The 17,950-nt window shown below is 27.6% G+C and overlaps 1 protein-coding gene across 1 annotated transcript; it reads left to right on the forward strand.

Annotated features, from left to right (window-relative positions):
• Positions 1-6,154: 6,154 nt before the first annotated feature.
• On the forward strand, positions 6,155-16,748 carry LOC142239976 (salivary protein Tsal1-like). The gene is made up of 3 exons (XM_075311703.1): positions 6,155-6,387; positions 11,790-12,257; positions 15,969-16,748. The coding sequence occupies exons 1-3, from the start codon at positions 6,336-6,338 to the stop codon at positions 16,655-16,657; spliced, it is 1,209 nt and encodes a 402-aa protein (XP_075167818.1). The 5' UTR covers positions 6,155-6,335; the 3' UTR covers positions 16,658-16,748.
• The last annotated feature ends 1,202 nt before the right edge of the window (positions 16,749-17,950 follow it).

Consider the following 17,950-nt stretch of genomic DNA (forward strand, 5'->3'; position numbering starts at 1 on the left):
TTACCCCACACCCCATTATTTAGGCTTTGGACAGATTATACGTAAAAATATTTTTATGAATTTTATATAAATTTATGTACATACACATATGTTATGTATAAAATTGTTTATATAATTGATTATTAATACAAAAATGGTTTAGCATTAAAAAATTTGTTGTTTTAATTTTCAGATTTTGAAAGCAATATGCAACTCTTGAGGCCTATATGCAAAAATAAGAAATACATTGGTTTTTTGCTTCCGAAAATTCCGTGAGGCTTCGTTTACATTTTGCTCCCATAAGAAATACGTGGGAATGGGTATTATCGACATATAACAAGAATTTTCTCTAGGCTTCATACCGGGCATTACAATAAGGTGGTTTTTATCATATGCTTCTTATGGGAGAAAATGCAAACAATCAGTAACATCGTCGTAACGAAAATTTCGAATTATTTACAATAACATTGTCGCTCCTCTTCAACGACAAATTACGCTGAACATAAGTGCTCTGTCAGAATTCTTTACCTCTTTTCATAGCACACAAAAATTTTTTTTTTCTGATTCAATCACCAAATTAATTGATCCAATTAATTTTTTAATTGAAATGTCTTTAATCACGAAAATGATAGTATCAATAACAATTTTAATTGGGCATAGAAAAAATTCTTTATTAAAAAATTAATTGATTTTTTCAGCAAATTTCAATTAATTAAAAATTTAATTGATGTTGATTGCAAAACTCAATTAATTTATTACTTAAAAAAGGTAACTATATAACTTTCTGAATTAGCTTAGAGTTTTTATTTGGATTAACAAATGATTGTTTGAAATGCATTTTTAATTAAAAATTAAAAAAAATCAGAATTTTTTAAACGGATTTAGTCTTCCGAATTTGATTAAAAAGTTAATGGTATCAATTAATTTTTTAATTAAACATTTTAAAATTTTCAATCATTGACTTAATTAACTTAATGATTCTATCATGATGAAAAAGTTAATTGTATCAATTAATTTATTAATTGAAAAAATTTTCAACTTCAATTAACTTTTTAATTGGAAATATTTCGGTGATATTTTTTTCTGTGCGTCTTCTAACTTTCATACACTTCTCATCTCGTTCGAGTTAGATTAGATATAGTGCCAGTCCGATATTTCAGGCTACTTAGTCTACTCAGTCCATTGTAACAACTTCTCTCTTATCCTTGAGTACTGCCCTATTCTATGTTTAGCTCATTGAGAAGGGACCTTCTTTTTATAGCCGAGTTCGAACGGCGTTCCACATTGCGCTGATAACACGTAGAGAAGCTTTGAAACCCTCAGAAATGTCACCAGCATTACTGAGGTGGGTAATCCACCGCTGAAAAACTTTTGGTGTTCGGTCGAAGCAGGAATCGAACCCACGACCTTATGTATGCAAGGCGGGCATGCTAACCATTGCACCACGGTAGCTCCCATGTCCACTAACTAACAGCTGAGAACTATGCAACTTACAAAAAAATAACGTTTTTCAACATATGTCCCCACTTTGGGGATTTTTGGTACCAATTTTGGGAATGGTATATTCAGCAATATTTCATAAAACAAATTTCTCTGCAAAAATCATTATGATATCACAATTAGTTCAAAAGTTATTAAGGTTTCAATTCATATTTTTAATTCCCCAAAAATCGGAATTTTTAGAAATAATTGTTCCGTGCCCCAAAAACTTCAAAGTTTCGTATTTTCTTTTGTTCTTTTCAATTGCATAGAAATAAAGCTCTCTCAATTACCTTTAATTTAGCCAAATGTGCCAAAAACTAGCACTAAACGTCACTAACTCGGGTAAAATAATGCATTTCTGCAAATGTTCGTTTATATGGGGGCTATACCTAAATCTGAACCGATTTAAATCAAACTCGGCACACTTGACGATACTATCAAATATATTCCTTGTGCAAAATTTGAAGCAAATCAGAGAAAAAATCTGGCTTCTGGAGCCATATAAGTGCATATCGGACGTAAGATATATATGGGGGCTATATCTAAATCTGAACCGATTTCAACCAAACTCGGCATGCATACACCCAGAGAAGGAATATGATCACCTCAAACGTGTTTTAAGAGCAAAATGTTATTTTTGGGTGGTGACCATGTAGCATGGTTTTCGCAACCATGAGAGAAAATAACATTTTAGTGGCAAACATGTTACATGGTCACCATACAAAAATAATATTTTGCTCTTGAAACGTGTTTGAGGTGATCATATTCCTTCTCTGCGTGTAGCTGGAATGTTAATTATTATCTGAGTAAAACTGTGGTCTCGGAGTGAAAATTTAGTTTCCGGTGGCCATGTAAGTGTATATCGGACAATAGATATACAGTTTGTGAAGAAAGTGTTTTGACAATGGGTTAAAAATTATGTTTTGTTCCAAAATTAAATATAATGAAATTAAAAAAAAAAATGTATTATGTATTTTGCAAAGTATACATACGTACACAGAATTAAAAATTTAATAAAATATTTAATATTTCAATTATTTCTAGAATTTGAAATAGTTGGCAATGTCAAAAGACTTTCTTGACATACTATATATGGGAGCTATCTAAGTCTGAACCGATTTCCACCAAATTTTGCACACTTTACTGTACTACTAATTAGACTCCTCGTGCAAAATCATCGAAATCGGTTAAAAATTACGGAGTTGACAGCTAAAACAATATTTCATACCCCCGAGATGACCAACTTTCAACGCCTACAGGTCAGCCCGTGGACCCACTAGAACCCACAAATTTGCAAACATAGAGGAAAACACCCTTCAGCTTTCACACGCAGAAAAAATTATGTTGATATCTTTTTCCGTTCAAAAGTTGGAGAATTATTTCCAAAAAAAAAACGATATGGAACCACTGTACATCGCCCAATGTATACTGGTATGACGATATTTCAAATTATTTAGGTTACATTCATCTTTGGTATACTTTATTCAAGTGATAAGAAGATATTGAACTTAATGAAATTGAGAAGAGACAAGATTTAATTAATCAAAATCGAAATTTAAATGTCCATAAACACTTTAATATGAAACATTATTTCATGCATTTGTTTATAATTTTAAATTTAACAAAAAAAAAAAATACCACAAAAAATGGTCAGTACAGATTGACACATATTCGGAATATGTCAAAAAGCTGGCGGGAGAAAATAAAATTCAATATATAAATTCTACGGGATTATAAATTTTTTCGGAGCGATTTATAAATTAGAACAAACTTATACCAATTGCTCTTATAAGATATTTATGGCCAGTTTCTCATCCTACGATTAACACTTAACCGAAAAATAGACCACCGGCTAGTAATTTTTTTGTATGGGATTAGCAGTTTTATCGACACTATAAATAATACCAACACATTGAAAAACCGGCCCTTAGTGCAATAAAAATATGCCTTTTATGTGAATTAAGTGTAAACAAAGAAAGCAAATCATACAGGATTCCCAGAACCAATTCACTTTGAAATATGTAACACAATTTTTAGAGGTAATTCCCGATATGGAACTTCAACGATAATTCCGTTTCCGTTGCTGATAACACAGTTTCTTACATAGTATAGTGCATTAGCCTTACTTGGAGCATGCTAGTAAAATTTTGTCCGACTTTATCAATCTTTGGCAATAATGCTCAGGGTGGGTTCCTGAGTCGATATAACCATGTCCGTCTGTCCGTCCGTCCGTCTGTCTGTGAACACATTTTTGTGATCAAAGTCTACGTTGCAATTTAAGTCCAATCGCCTTCAAATTTGGCACACGTCCCTGTTTTGGGTCAGAATAGAACCCTATTGATTTTGGAAGAAATCGGTTCAGATTTAGATATAGCTCCCATATATATCTTTCGCCCGATATGCACTAATATGGACTCAGCAGCCAGAGTTTTATACCGATTTGTTTGAAATTTTGTGCAAACATAACACTTAGTCGTATAGTCAAGTGAGCAAAATTTGACTGAAATCGGTTCAGATTTAGATATAGCTCACATATATATCTTTCGCCCGATATGGACTTATATGGCACCCGAAGCCAGATTTTTGGCCGAATTTGGTTGAAAGTTTGCACTAGGAGTACAATTAGTAGTATAGTCAAGTGTGCAAAATTTGATTGAAATCGGTTCAGATTTAGATATAGCTCCCATATATATCATTCGCCCGATATGGAATAATATGGTCCTAGAAACCAGAGTTTTGGCCCAATTTTGTTGAAATTTTGCACAGGGAGTAGATTTAGCATTGTAGCTATGCGTGCCAAATTTGGTTGAAATCGATTCAGATTTAGATATAGCTCCCATATATATCTTTCGCCCGATATGGACTTATATGGCTTCAGAAGCTAGATTTTTGGCCGAATTTGGTTGAAATTTTGCACTAGGATTACAATTAATAGTATAGTCAAGTGTGCAAAATTTGATTGAAATCGGTTCAGATTTAAATATAGCTCCCATATATATCTTTCGCCCGATATGGACTAATATGGTTCTAATAGCCCAATTTGGTTGAAATTTTGCACATTGTGTTCCACCCTAGTGCATTAGCCGACTTAAATTTTTGAGTCTATATATATTGTAGAAGTCTATCAAATTCTGTCCAGATCGAGTGATATTTAAATGTATGTATTTGGTACAAACCTTTATATATATAGCCCCCAACACATTTGACGGATGTGATATGGTATCGAAAATTTAGATCTACAAAGGGGTGCAGGGTATAATATAGTCGGCCCCGCCCGACTTTAGAGTTTCCTTACTTGTTTTTTACTAACATTGTGTTCCACCCTAGTGCATTGCCGACTTAAATTTTGCGTCTATAGATTTTGTAGAAGTCTATCAAATTCTGTCCAGATCGAGTGATATTTAAATGTATGTATTTGGGACAAACCTTTATATATAGCCCCCAACACATTTGACGGATGTGCTATGGTATCGAAAATTTACATCTACAAAGTGGTGCAGGGTATAATATAGTCGGCCCCGCCCGACTTTAGACTTTCCTTACTTGTTTTTAATTATATCAATTAATTTATTAATTGAAAAAATTTTCACCTTCAATCAACTTTTCAATTGGAAATATTTTGGTGATTTTTTTTTCTGTGTACGTTTTAAATGAAAAAAATAATTGAGTTTTGCAATCAACATCAATTACATTTTTAATTGAAACCATTAAAACATTAATTGAAATTTGCTAATTAAATCAATTAATTTTTTAATCAAGTGTTTTTTTAATCACCAATTATAACTGTGATTGATACTACGTGATTGAAGACATTTCAATTAAAAAATTAATAGGATCAATTAATCTCGTGATTGAATCAGAATTTTTTTTGTGTGTAGATAGCCATAAAAAGGTCTAAATCTGTGATTCCAAGAAAGCTTTTTAAGCATAGCTTTTAATCCAACTCTATTTCAATTAAAATTTTAATTGAGTTTGAAAATATTCAATTAAAAATTCAATTGATTCAACAAAATTGTTTAACTGAAACAGAAATCAATCATAAAAATTATTAGTATCAATTATTTTTTTAATTGGATCAATTAATATTTTAATAGACTTTCAATTAATTATTTAATTGATACTACCATTTCGGCGATTGAAGACATTTCTATTAAAAAATTAGTGTATGTTCAACTACTAAAACTATATTGTAGTATGGTTAAAATACAAATTATAACATATACTTCAAAGTAACAATTTTTTCTTAATTTTAAAAAGGTTTTAAACCAAAGATGCTCAAAATACTATACTTGAAGCTTTTGTTTATATTTAACGATCGCTAAACTAATTTTGTAAAAACCACAAGAATGATTTAAAAATTTATTTTCTGTTAATATCATATAATTAAATCCGGTCATTCCATCTATATGGTTTTCATGATGGATTTACTTTTTTTATATATATAAAAGTATTCATAATGACTAAAATTGTTATTCGTTCGTTTTTCAAGATAACCTATATTTGTATAAGAAATGGAAATATTTCAAAAATAAAAACCTTTTCTCTATTAGATAAATATAGTAGAGTATAATAACAGTCATACGTGTATGTGTTGTTTTCTGAAAAGAAACAAAAAATAAATAAATAAAAATAAATTATTTATATAACACAACCAATGCTGTGTATGAAACGCTCACAGTCAGCCAGTCAGTCTCTTAAAGAGCGATAACAACGTCACTACAATATTTTATGGGAGAAAAAAAAAAAACAAACAAACAAAAAATAAAAGAAAAGACAAAAATTTGCTTTCATCTTTTCGATAATATCATACTTAAAGTTAAGATTGGCATTGATGAGAGTAGTTGTGGCATTTGTTTTCGTAGATAGATGTCGACATGACGAAGTTTTTGGCTTTAATCGTACTGCTTGTGACAACAGGTGTTTTTGGTAAGTACAATAACAAAACCAAATTAATAAAATTATTCAATATTTTATTTTAGTTATTTTTTTAAGTTATTAGTCATTGTCTAATAAAAGCACCAAAAATAATTTTCTCTACATGCTACTTATTTGTTGTTGTTGTTTCGTTGTTGTTAAATTACAAGTTTCATATCTTCAAGTACGCTTACGTATATGGATATATTGGAATTTATAATGCAGTTTAGTTTCTACGTCAGTAGCAAAACAAAAATCTACAAAAAAAATCTTACGTTGAAAAGATGTGGCATTTGCTTTTTTAGATTCTATTTTAAATTATCTTCTATTGACCACACTTTATCAACTTTCATTTATGTTATATTACATTGAACTCAACACACAATATCGTAGAGTTTTTGTTGTTGTAGTTTTTGTCGTTTAAGAGAAAGTTGGGCCAATGCTCTCAAAACAAGTTTGCAAAGAGAGATTTCCTATGACGAATCCCATAATTGGGGATTGAAAATTCCCAAAACCATTGATTTGTATGAGGGTGGTTTTATAAGTACTTAGCCTCAAAGTCAGCCGATATTTTAGCCAGATATTATTTGTATTTTTATACCCTCCACCATAGGATGGGGGGTATATTAACTTTGTCATTCCGTTTGTAACACATTGAAATATTGCTCTAAGACCCCATAAAGTATATATATTCTGGGTCGTGGTGAAATTCTGAGTCGATCGAAGCATGTCCGTCCGTACGTCTGTTGAAATCACGCTAACTTCCGAACAAAATAAGCAATCGACTTGAAACTTTGCACAATCAGTTGTTATTGATGTAGGTCGGATGGTATTGCAAATGGGCCAAATCGGACCACTTTTACGTATAGCCCCCATATAACCTGACTCTCAAATTTGGCTTGCGGAGCCTCTAAGAGAAGCCAATTGCATCCGATCCGGCTGAAATTTGGTACGTGGTGTTACTATATATGGTTTCTAACAACCATGCAAAAATTGGTCCACATCGGTCCATAATTATATATAGCCCCCATATAAACCGATCCCCCGATTTGGCTTGCGCAGCCTCTAAGGGAAGCAAATTTCATCTGATCCGGCTGAAATTTGGTACATGGTGTTAGTATATGGTCTCTAACAATCATGCAAAATTGGTCCATATCGGTCCATAGGTTAGGTTAGATGGCAGCCCGATGTATCAGGCTTACTTAGACTATACAGTCCATTGTGATACCACATTGGTGAACTTCTCTCTTATCACTGAGTGCTGCCCGATTCCATGTTAAGCTCAATGACAAGGGACCTCCTTTTTATAGCCGAGTCCGAACGGCGTTCCACATTGTAGTGAAACCACTTAGAGAAGCTTTGAAACCCTCAGAAATGTCACCAGCATTACTGAGGTGGGATAATCCACCGCTGAAAAACTGTTTGGTGTTCGGTCGAAGCAGGAATCGAATCCACGACCTTGTGTATGCAAGGTGGGCATGCTAACCATTGCACCACGGTGGCTCCGTCCATAATTATATATAGCCCCCATATAAACCGATCCCCAGTTTTAACGTCCAGGGCCTCTAGGAGGAGCAAATTTCATCCGATCAAGTTGAAATTTTGTACGTTATGTCAGTATATAGTATCTAACACCCATGCGAAAATTGGTTCATATCGATCCACAGTTATATATAGCCCCCCCTATAAACCGATCTAAGATTGAGCCTCTTGGAGGAGCCAATTTCATCCGATTTATTTGAATTTGTATGTTGTGTAAGTATGGACACTAACAACCATGCGAAAAGTAGTATATCTCGGTCTATAATTATATAATAGCTCCATATAAACAGATTCACCAGATTTGATTTCCGGAGCCTCTTGGAGGAATAAATTTCATCCGAACCGGTTGAAATTTAGTACGTGGTATTAGTATAAGGTCTCTAGCAACAACACAAAACTGTATCCATATCGGTCCAATTATATATATCCCCCATGTAAACCGATCCCCAGATTTGACCTCCGAACACGGTTGCCACTCGAACCAAAAATAATCTACCAAAATTTGGAGAAAATTCTACCGAAAAAACTACCAAGCAAAAAAATCTTCTACAAATCTGCTTCTTTGGCAAAATTTTATTTCTATAAAAAATGTTGGCAAAATTTTATTTCTATAATAAAATTTCCAAATTTTTTTCTATAGAAAATTTTGGCAAAATTTTATTTCTATAGAACATTTTGTCAACATTTTATTTCTATAGAAAATTTTGCATATTTTATTTCTATAAAATATGTTGGCAAAATTTTATTTCTATAGAAAAATTTGCAAAAATTTTTCTATAGAAAATTTTGGCAAAATTTTATTTCTATAGACAATTATGTCAAAATTTTATTTCTATAGAAAATGTTCATTCATTTCTGTTTTTTTCTAAAGAAAATTTTGTCAAAATTTTATTTCAATAGTAAATTTTCCAAAATTTTTTTCTGTAGAAAATTTTGTCAAAATTTTATTTCTATAAAAAATTTTGTCAAAATTTTATTTCTATAGAAAATTTTGCCAATTTTTTTTTCTGTAGAAAATGTTGCCATCATTTTTTTCTAAAGAAAATTTTGTCAAAATTTTATTTCTATAGAAGATTTTGTCAACATTTTATTTCTATAGAATATTTTGTCAAAATTTTATTTCTATATTAAATTTTGGCAAAATTTTATTTCTATATAAAATTTTGTCAAAATTTTATTTCTATAGAACATTTTGTCAACATTTTATTTCTATAGAAAGTTTTGGCAAATTTTATTTCTATAAAAAATGTTGGCAAAATTTTATTTCTATAGAAAAATTTGCAAATTTTTTTTCTATAGAAAATTTTGGCAAAATTGTATTTCTATAGAAAATTTGGTCAAAATTTTATTTCTATAGAAAATTTGGTCAAAATTTTATTTCTATAGAAAGTTATGGCAAAATTTTTTTTCTATAGAAAATCTTGCAAAATTTTTTTTTGAATAAAATTTTGTCAAAATTTTATTTCTATAGAAAATGTTGGCAAAATTTTATTTCTGTAAAAAATTGTGCCAAATTTTATTTCTATAGAAAATTTTGTCAAAATTTTGTTTCTATAGAAAATTTTGGCAAAATTTTATTTCTATAGAGAATTTTGACAAAATTTTATTTCTATTAAAAAGTTTGTCAAAAATTTATTTCTATAGAAAATTTTACCAACATTTTATTTCTGTAGAAAATTTTGTCAACATTTTATTTCTATAGAAAACTTTTAGAGAGGAATATTGCCACTAGAACCAAAAATAATCTACCAAAATTTGGAGAAAATTCTGCCAAAAAACTACCAAACAAAAATCATCTATAGAAAATTTTGTAAAAATTTTATTTCTACAGAAAGTTTTGTCAAAAATTTAATTCTATAGAAAATTTTGTCAAAATTTTATTTCTATTGAAAATTTTACCATAATTTTATTTCTATAGAAAATTTTGTCAACATTTTATTTCTATAAAAAACTTTTAGAGAGGAATATTGCCACTCGAACCAAAAATAATCTACCAAAATTTGGACCATTTTGTCAACATTTTATTTCTATAGAAAATTTTGCAAAATTTTTTCTATAGAAAATTTTGGCAAAATTTTATTTCTATAGAAAATTTTGTCAAAATTTTATTTCTATAGAAAATTTTGTCAACATTTTATTTCTATAGAAAAATTTGCAAAATTTTTTTCTATAGAAAATTTGGTCAAAATTTTATTTCTATAGAAAGTTATGGCAAAATTTTTTTTCTATAGAAAATCTTGCAAAATTTTTTTTTGGATAAAATTTTGTCAAAATTTTATTTCTATAGAAAATGTTGGCAAAATTTTATTTCTGTAAAAAATTGTGCCAAATTTTATTTCTATAGAAAATTTTGTCAAAATTTTGTTTCTATAGAAAATTTTGGCAAAATTTTATTTCTATAGAGAATTTTGACAAAATTTTATTTCTATTAAAAAGTTTGTCAAAAATTTATTTCTATAGAAAATTTTACCAACATTTTATTTCTATAGAAAATTTTGTCAACATTTTATTTCTATAGAAAACTTTTAGAGAGGAATATTGCCACTAGAACCAAAAATAATCTACCAAAATTTGGAGAAAATTCTACCAAAAAACTACCAAACAAAAATCATCTATAGAAAATTTTGTAAAAATTTTATTTCTACAGAAAGTTTTGTCAAAAATTTAATTCTATAGAAAATTTTGTCAAAATTTTGTTTCTATTGAAAATTTTACCAAAATTTTATTTCTATAGAAAATTTTGTCAACATTTTATTTCTATAAAAAACTTTTAGAGAGGAATATTGCCACTCGAACCAAAAATAATCTACCAAAATTTGGAGAAAATTCTACCAAAAAAATACCAAACCAAAAAATCTTCTATAGAAAATTTTGTCAAAATTGTAATTCTATAGAAAATTTTGTCAAAATTTTGGCAATTTTATTTCTATAGAAAATTTTGCCAATTTTTTTTTTCTGTAGAAAATTTTGCCATCATTTTTTTTTTTTCTAAAGAAAATTTTGTCAAAGTTTTATTTCGATTTCAGCTTAAAACCATGCATTGACTAAACTACAAGTGTAGCTTAACCAACAGAGGAAAAGAATGTTTGTCAAATTTATTTGGGCAAAGCCCTATAGACTGCAAGATGGTTGGATGGACGCATGTTTCGGAATTACCACATTCCTCATCAGCATCCTCTACTTGTAGCAAAACTATCAACCAATTATCAGAATAAATTCAGGCAGTTCATTAAACCCAACAATGAACCACACGTGAACCTTCCGAAAAAGGGTTTTGCATGATAGCCGGACTATGGCATACATAGTTCAAGACGGACAGAATTTTACCAAAATTTACTTATTTTAGAAAATTATGAACTAGATTATGAGAAATTCCATTTAGTAAAATTCTTTGTAAGTGATTTTTTCTTTTGTTAAAAAAACGTCATATTTCGAAAACGAAAAAATAAATTTAACATTTTTTTAAAATAAAAACAATATTAGCGCCATACAAAGTTCGAGACGGACAGAATTTTGCCTAAATTTAATTATTTTAAAAAATTATGAGCTATTTTAGAGATATTCTAATTTAAAAAACTTTGCTTGAATTTTTCTTTTCTTTAAGAAAATTTCATATTTCTACAATTAAAAAAAAAAAATATTAACTATTTTATAAGAAATTCTAATTTAGTAAAGACAGACATAATTTTACCATGTTATTAAAAAATTCTAAATTCTTTAAAAATGTTTTTCTTATTTTTTTCATATTGGGAAAATGTAACTACAATAAACCAATAAAAAATAAATCATAAATCATGAACTGAAATAAAGTTAAATTGACTTTTGAATATCCCCTAAACTAATTTTGATCTCTAATTAATTTATCTTTCCAGGTATTGCAGCTAATCCATGTATAATAACCTTGCCAGAAGATATTAAGGGCTTCGCACCGGTAATTCTTACAAAACCACCACATGCACAAGTTGACTATGCTCTATTCAAACCAACTGGTAAAGTGAATAGTTTTGTAGAAGGATCCACGTTGCAGTTGGTTTGCACTGGAAAAAATAATATCATAAAATCACTAAAAGTGACCCATTTGCAATTACAATGTAGTAAAAGTGGCCAATTTGTTGATGCAAATAACAATGTCATTGCCTTAAGTACATTGGTCTGTAATTTTATACCGGAGTCAACATTGCAGACAACCTCAAGAAAATGTTCCCACAACAAAGGCTTCATTTATGAATCTGGAATTACGGTGGATAAGATGTTCTACCCGATTTTTGAAATATGCTATGATAAAAATTCGGAGACAACACTTTATACCCACAATACGCTTAATGGGGCAACTTTAAAATGTGAGTAAGAGAATCGAATGCGTTTGATAGACGAACAGGAGGATCAGGTTGTCAAGATTAAAGAAATTCCGCATTTTTATTTTCGCACCCAGTTTTCACATAAATCCACTCTGCAAAATCAACACAAAAAATTGGGTCTTATCGGTCTATTATTAGATAGAGGCCCCAGATTTGACTATAGGAAATTTTCTATAGGATATTTTCTGAAAATTTTATTTCTGTAGAAAATTATCTGAAAATTTCATTTCTATAGGAAATTTTCTGAAAATTTCATTTCTATAAGAAATTGTATCAAAATTTAATTTCCATAGCGAATTTTATTAAAATTTTCGTTTCTATAGGAAATTTTCTGATAATTTCATTTTTATAGGAAATATTATCAAAATTTCATTTCCATAGGAAATTTTACCAAAATTTTTTGAAAATTTCGCTTTTACAGGAGATTTTCTGAAAATTTAATTTCTATAGGAAATTTTCTGAAAATTTAATTTCTATAGGAAATTTTCTGAAAATTTCATTTCTATAGGAAATTTTCTGAAAATTTCATTTCCATAAGAAATTGTATAAAAATTTCATTTCCATAGGAAATTTTAGCAAAATTTTCAGTTCTATAATATATTTTCTGCAAATTTCATTTCTATAGGAAGTTTTCTGAAAATTTCATTTCTATAGGAAATTTTGTCAAAACTTCATTTCTATAGGCAATTTTCAGAAAATTTCATTTCTATAGATAATTTTCTGAAAATTTTATTTCATTTTGACAAAACTTCATTTCCATAAGAAATTTTATGAAAATTTCATTTCTATAGGAAAATTTCTGAAAATTTTATTTCTATAAGAAATTTTCTGAAAAGTTCATTTCTATAAGAAATGTCAATTTTGTAAGAAAATTTTCTGAAAATGTAATTTCTATAGGACATTTTCTGAAAATTTCATTTGTATAGAAAATTTTCTGAAAATTTTATTTATTATTTAGAAATTGTATCAAAATTTCATTTCCATAGGAAGTTTTATCAACATTTTCTGAAAATTTCGTTTCTACATGACATTTTATGAAAATTTAATTGCTATATGAAATTTTCTGATATTTTCATTTCTATATGAAATTTTCTGAAAATTTAATTACTCTAGGAAATTTTCTGAAAATTTCATTTCATTTCAGGAAATTTAATTTCTGTAGAAAATTTCATTTCATTTTCTGAACATTTCATTTCTATAGGAAATTTTGTCAAAACTTCATTTATATAAGAAATTTTATGAAAATTTCATTTCTATAAAAAATTTTCTGAAAATTTAATTTCTATAGGAAATTTTCTTAAAATTTCATTTCTATAGGAAATTTTCTGAAAATTTTCCATAAGAAATAGTATCAAAATTTCATTTCCATAGGAAATTTTATCAAAATTTTCTGAAAATTTCGCATTTACAGGAAATTTTCTGAAAATTTCGCATTTACAGGAAATTTTCTGAAAATTTCATTTCTATAGGAAATTTTCTGAAAATTTCGTATCTATAGGAAATTTTCTGAAAATTTCATTTCTATTGGAAATTTTCTGAAAATTTTATTTCTATAGGAAATTTTCTGAAAATTTCATTTCTATAGGAAATTTTCCGAAAATTTCATTTCTATAGGAAATTTTCCGAAAATTTCATTTCTATAGGAAATTTTCTGAAAATTTCATTTCTATAGGAAATTTTCTGAAAATTTCGTATCTATAGGAAATTTTCTGAAAATTTCATTTCTATTGGAAATTTTCTAAAAATTTTATTTCTATAGGAAATTTTCTGAAAATTTCATTTCTATAGGAAAATTTCTGAAAATTTCATTTCTATAGGAAATTTTCTGAAAATTTAATTTATAGGAATTTATCTGAAAATTTCATTTTTATAGGAAATTTTCTGAAAATTTCATTTCTATAAGAAAATTTTCTGAAAATTTAATTTATAGGAAATTTTCCGAAAATTTCATTTCTATAGGAAATTTTCCGAAAATTTCATTTCTATAAGAAATTTTCCGAAAATTTCATTTCTATAGGAAATTTTCTGAAAATTTAATTTATAGGAATTTATCTGAAAATTTCATAGAAAGTTTTCTGAAAATTTCATTTCTATAGGAAATTTTGTGCAAATTCTGTAGGAATTTTTTTTTCATTTCATTTATATAGGAAATTTTCTTTTCCATCAGAAATTGTATCAAAATTTCATTTCCATAGGAAATTTCATCAAATTTTATCAAAATTTTCTGAAAATTTCATTTCTATAGGAAAATTTCTGAAAATTTTATTTCAATAGGAAATTTTGTGCAATTTCTGTAGGAAATTTTCTAAAAATTTCATTTCTATAGGAAATTATTTGAAAACTTCATTTATATAGGAAATTTTCGTTTCCATAAGAGATTGTATCAAAATTTCATTTCCATAGGAAATTTATCAATTTTTTTCAAAATTTTCTGAAAATTTCGTTTCTATAGGAAAATTTCTGAAAATTTTATTTCTATAGGAAATTTTCGGAAAATTTCATTTCTATAAGAAAATTTTCTGAAAATATAATTTATAGGAAATTATCTGAAAATTTCATTCTGTAAGAAAAATTTCTGAAAATTTCATTTCTATAGGAAATGTTCAGAAAATTTAATTTCTATTGAAAATTTTCTGAAAATTTCAATACTGTACGAAAATTTTCTGAAAATTTCTTTTATATGGAAAATTTTCTCAAAATTTAATTTCTATAAGAAATTTTCTGCAAATTTCATTTTTATAGGAAGTTTTCTGAAAATTTCATTTCTATAGGAAATTTTGTCAAAACTTCATTTCTATAAGAAATTTTATGAAAATTTAATTTCTATAAGAAATTTTGTGAAATTTCATTTCTATACGAAAATTTCTGAAAATTTTATTTCAATAAGAAATGCTATGAAAATTTAATTTTCAAAATTTCTGAAAATTTTATTTCTATAGGAAGTTTTCTGAAAATTTCATTTCTATAGGAAATTTTGTCAAAACTTCATTTCTATAAGAAATTTTTTCAAAATTTAATTTCTATAGGAAATTTTCTGCAAATTTCATTTCTATAGGAAATTTTCTGAAAATTTCATTTCTATAGGAAAATTTCAGAAAATTTCATTTCTATAGGAAATTTTCTGAAAATTCCATTTCTATAGGAAATTTTCTGAAAATTTTATTTCTATAGGAAATTTTCTCAAAATTTAATTTCTATAGGAAATTTTCTGAAAATTTCATTTCTATAGCAAAAATTTCATTTTTATAGGAAATTTTCTGAAAATTTCATTTCTATAGGAAATTTTCTGAAAATTTCATTTCTATAGGAAAATTTCAGAAAATTTCATTTCTATAGGAAATTTTCTGAGAATTTAATTTCTACACGAAAATTTCTAAAAACGCATTTTTATTTTCGCTTCCAATTTTCACATAAAATTGGGTTTTATCGGTCTAGATAGATAGAGGCCACAGATATGACTTCTCAAATATCATTCGTTCGATTTGACTCAACGTTCAGAATATACAAATTGTTTAGGGGATTTTTTTGGGTATAAAGTCGATAAGATGGATTTTATTGCCTTCTGTTAAACCCATCTAGTTCCTTATACCCTAACAACAAGTTAAACATCTAGTTCGCTTCATATTGTGAGCTTGATAACACTTCGTTTCAACTACCCCGTATAATAAATTTTTCTTTTTTATTTTCTTGCAGATAAAATATCCGAAAGTACACGTCGCAATTTTCTAGCCACTGGAATGAAACAAAGTACTCGAAAAATTAACGAAATCTATACGAAGAAAAATCAATTTGCCCGCTTCGAAAAATATTTCGGAAGCGATCAGACCTTTATCGATGATAAGAGGCACTTTTTATCACGTGGTCATTTGACACCAGATGCTGATTTTATATTTGGCTACGAGCAATTGGCCACTTACTACTATACAAATGTTGCCCTACAATTTCAGTCCATCAATGGTGGAAATTGGTTACGAGTAGAAGATATGGGCCGATCCTTGGCTGCTGATTATGGTGAAGATTTTGAATCGTATAATGGTTACTTTGGTATGGTCCAGCTGCCAAAAGCCAATGGTGCCAAAGTTAAAATCTATTTGGATTCACAGAATGAATTCCATATACCTAAATATTATTTTAAAGTTTTACTGCGTAAATCGGCTGATGAGTCAATTGTTTTTGTAAATGTTAATAATCCTCATATTACCAATGGCAAGGCTGAGGAAGTATGTCCTAATGTTTGTGACAAAGCAAGACTCAATCATAAGGATTTTAACAATCTAGCCAAAGGATTTACATTCTGCTGTACCTTAGAAGAATTTAAGAAGGTCTATCCGAATTTGCCAGATGAAGTTGTAGGCAAAAAGATCTTAACTGCTATCAAGTGAAAAGTTTCAAAAAAATATATTATTTTAGTGCAATTCGAAAATGTACATAAATAGTTTAATTATAATTTAAATAAAGTGGAATTTAACTTAACTCTTAATATGCACAGAAAAACTGAAGCTAAAATTGGCTTACGTTTATTGTAAAAAAAAAATAAAAATAAAAAAAATATTTTTATCTTTAATTATTCTATAGGAAAATTTATCAAACTTTCATTTATACGAGTATAAGAAATTTTTACAAAATTTTCATATCTGAAGGAAATTTTCTGAAAATTTCATTTCTACAAAATTTCATTTTTGTAGAATTTGTTTCAAAATTTAATTCCTATAAGAAATTTGACCAACATTTCATTTCTATAGGAAATTTCTGAAAATTTTATTTTTTTAGGTCATTTTACCAAAATTTCATTTCTATAGTACAATTTCTGAAAATTTCATTTCAATACGAAATTTTGTCAAAATTTCATTTCTAAAGGAAATTTTGTAAAAATTTCAAGTCTATAGGAAATTTTGTCAAAATTTCAAGTCTATAGGAAATTTTGTCAAAATTTCAAGTCTATATTGAATTTTGTCAAAATTTCAAGTCTATAGGAAATTTTTTCAAAAGTTGATTTCTATAAGAAATATAATTCATATTTGATTCCTATATGAAATTTTATCAACATTTCAGTTCTGTAAGAAATTTTCTCATAATTTGATTTCTATATGAAATTTAATCAACATTTCATTTCTATAGGAAATTTTGTCAAAATTTTATTTCTATAGGAAATTTAGTCAAATTTCAATTCTATAGGAAATTTTGTCAAAATTTCATTTCTATAAGAAATTTTCTATATACGAAATTTGGCCAAAATTTCATTTCTATACGAAATTTTTGTCAAAATTTTAATCCTATAGGAAATTTTGCCAAAATTTCATTTCTACAAATAGTTTTTATCAAAATTTTATTCCTATAGGAAATTTTCTCACAATTTCATTTCTATAGAAATTTTTATCAAAATTTTAATCCTATAGGAAATTTTGTCAAATTGTCATTTCTGCAGGCCATTTTTTGAAAATTTCATTTCTATAAGAAATTCTTGTCAAAATTTTAAGCCAATACGAATTTTTGTCAAAATTTCATTTCTATGGGAAATTTTCAGAAAATTTCATTTCTATTGGAAATTTTGTCAATATTTCATTTCTATAAGAAATTTTCTGAAAATTTCATTTCTGTAGGAAATTTTGTCAAAATTTCATTTCTATGGGAAATTTTCTCAAAATTTCAATCCTATAGGAAATTTTGCCAAAATT

Source organism: Haematobia irritans, chromosome 5, assembly GCF_050003625.1.
Source record: "Haematobia irritans isolate KBUSLIRL chromosome 5, ASM5000362v1, whole genome shotgun sequence".
NCBI lineage: Eukaryota > Metazoa > Arthropoda > Insecta > Diptera > Muscidae > Haematobia > Haematobia irritans.

Excerpts from the sequence above, each read along its gene's own strand:
- LOC142239976 (XM_075311703.1), top strand. The coding sequence starts at position 6,336 with ATGACGAAGTTTTTGGCTTTAATCGTACTGCTTGTGACAACAGGTGTT. Across the intron at positions 6,388-11,789 it reads TGTGACAACAGGTGTTTTTG|GTATTGCAGCTAATCCATGT; the intron begins GTAAGTACAATA and ends TTATCTTTCCAG. Across the intron at positions 12,258-15,968 it reads TAATGGGGCAACTTTAAAAT|ATAAAATATCCGAAAGTACA; the intron begins GTGAGTAAGAGA and ends ATTTTCTTGCAG.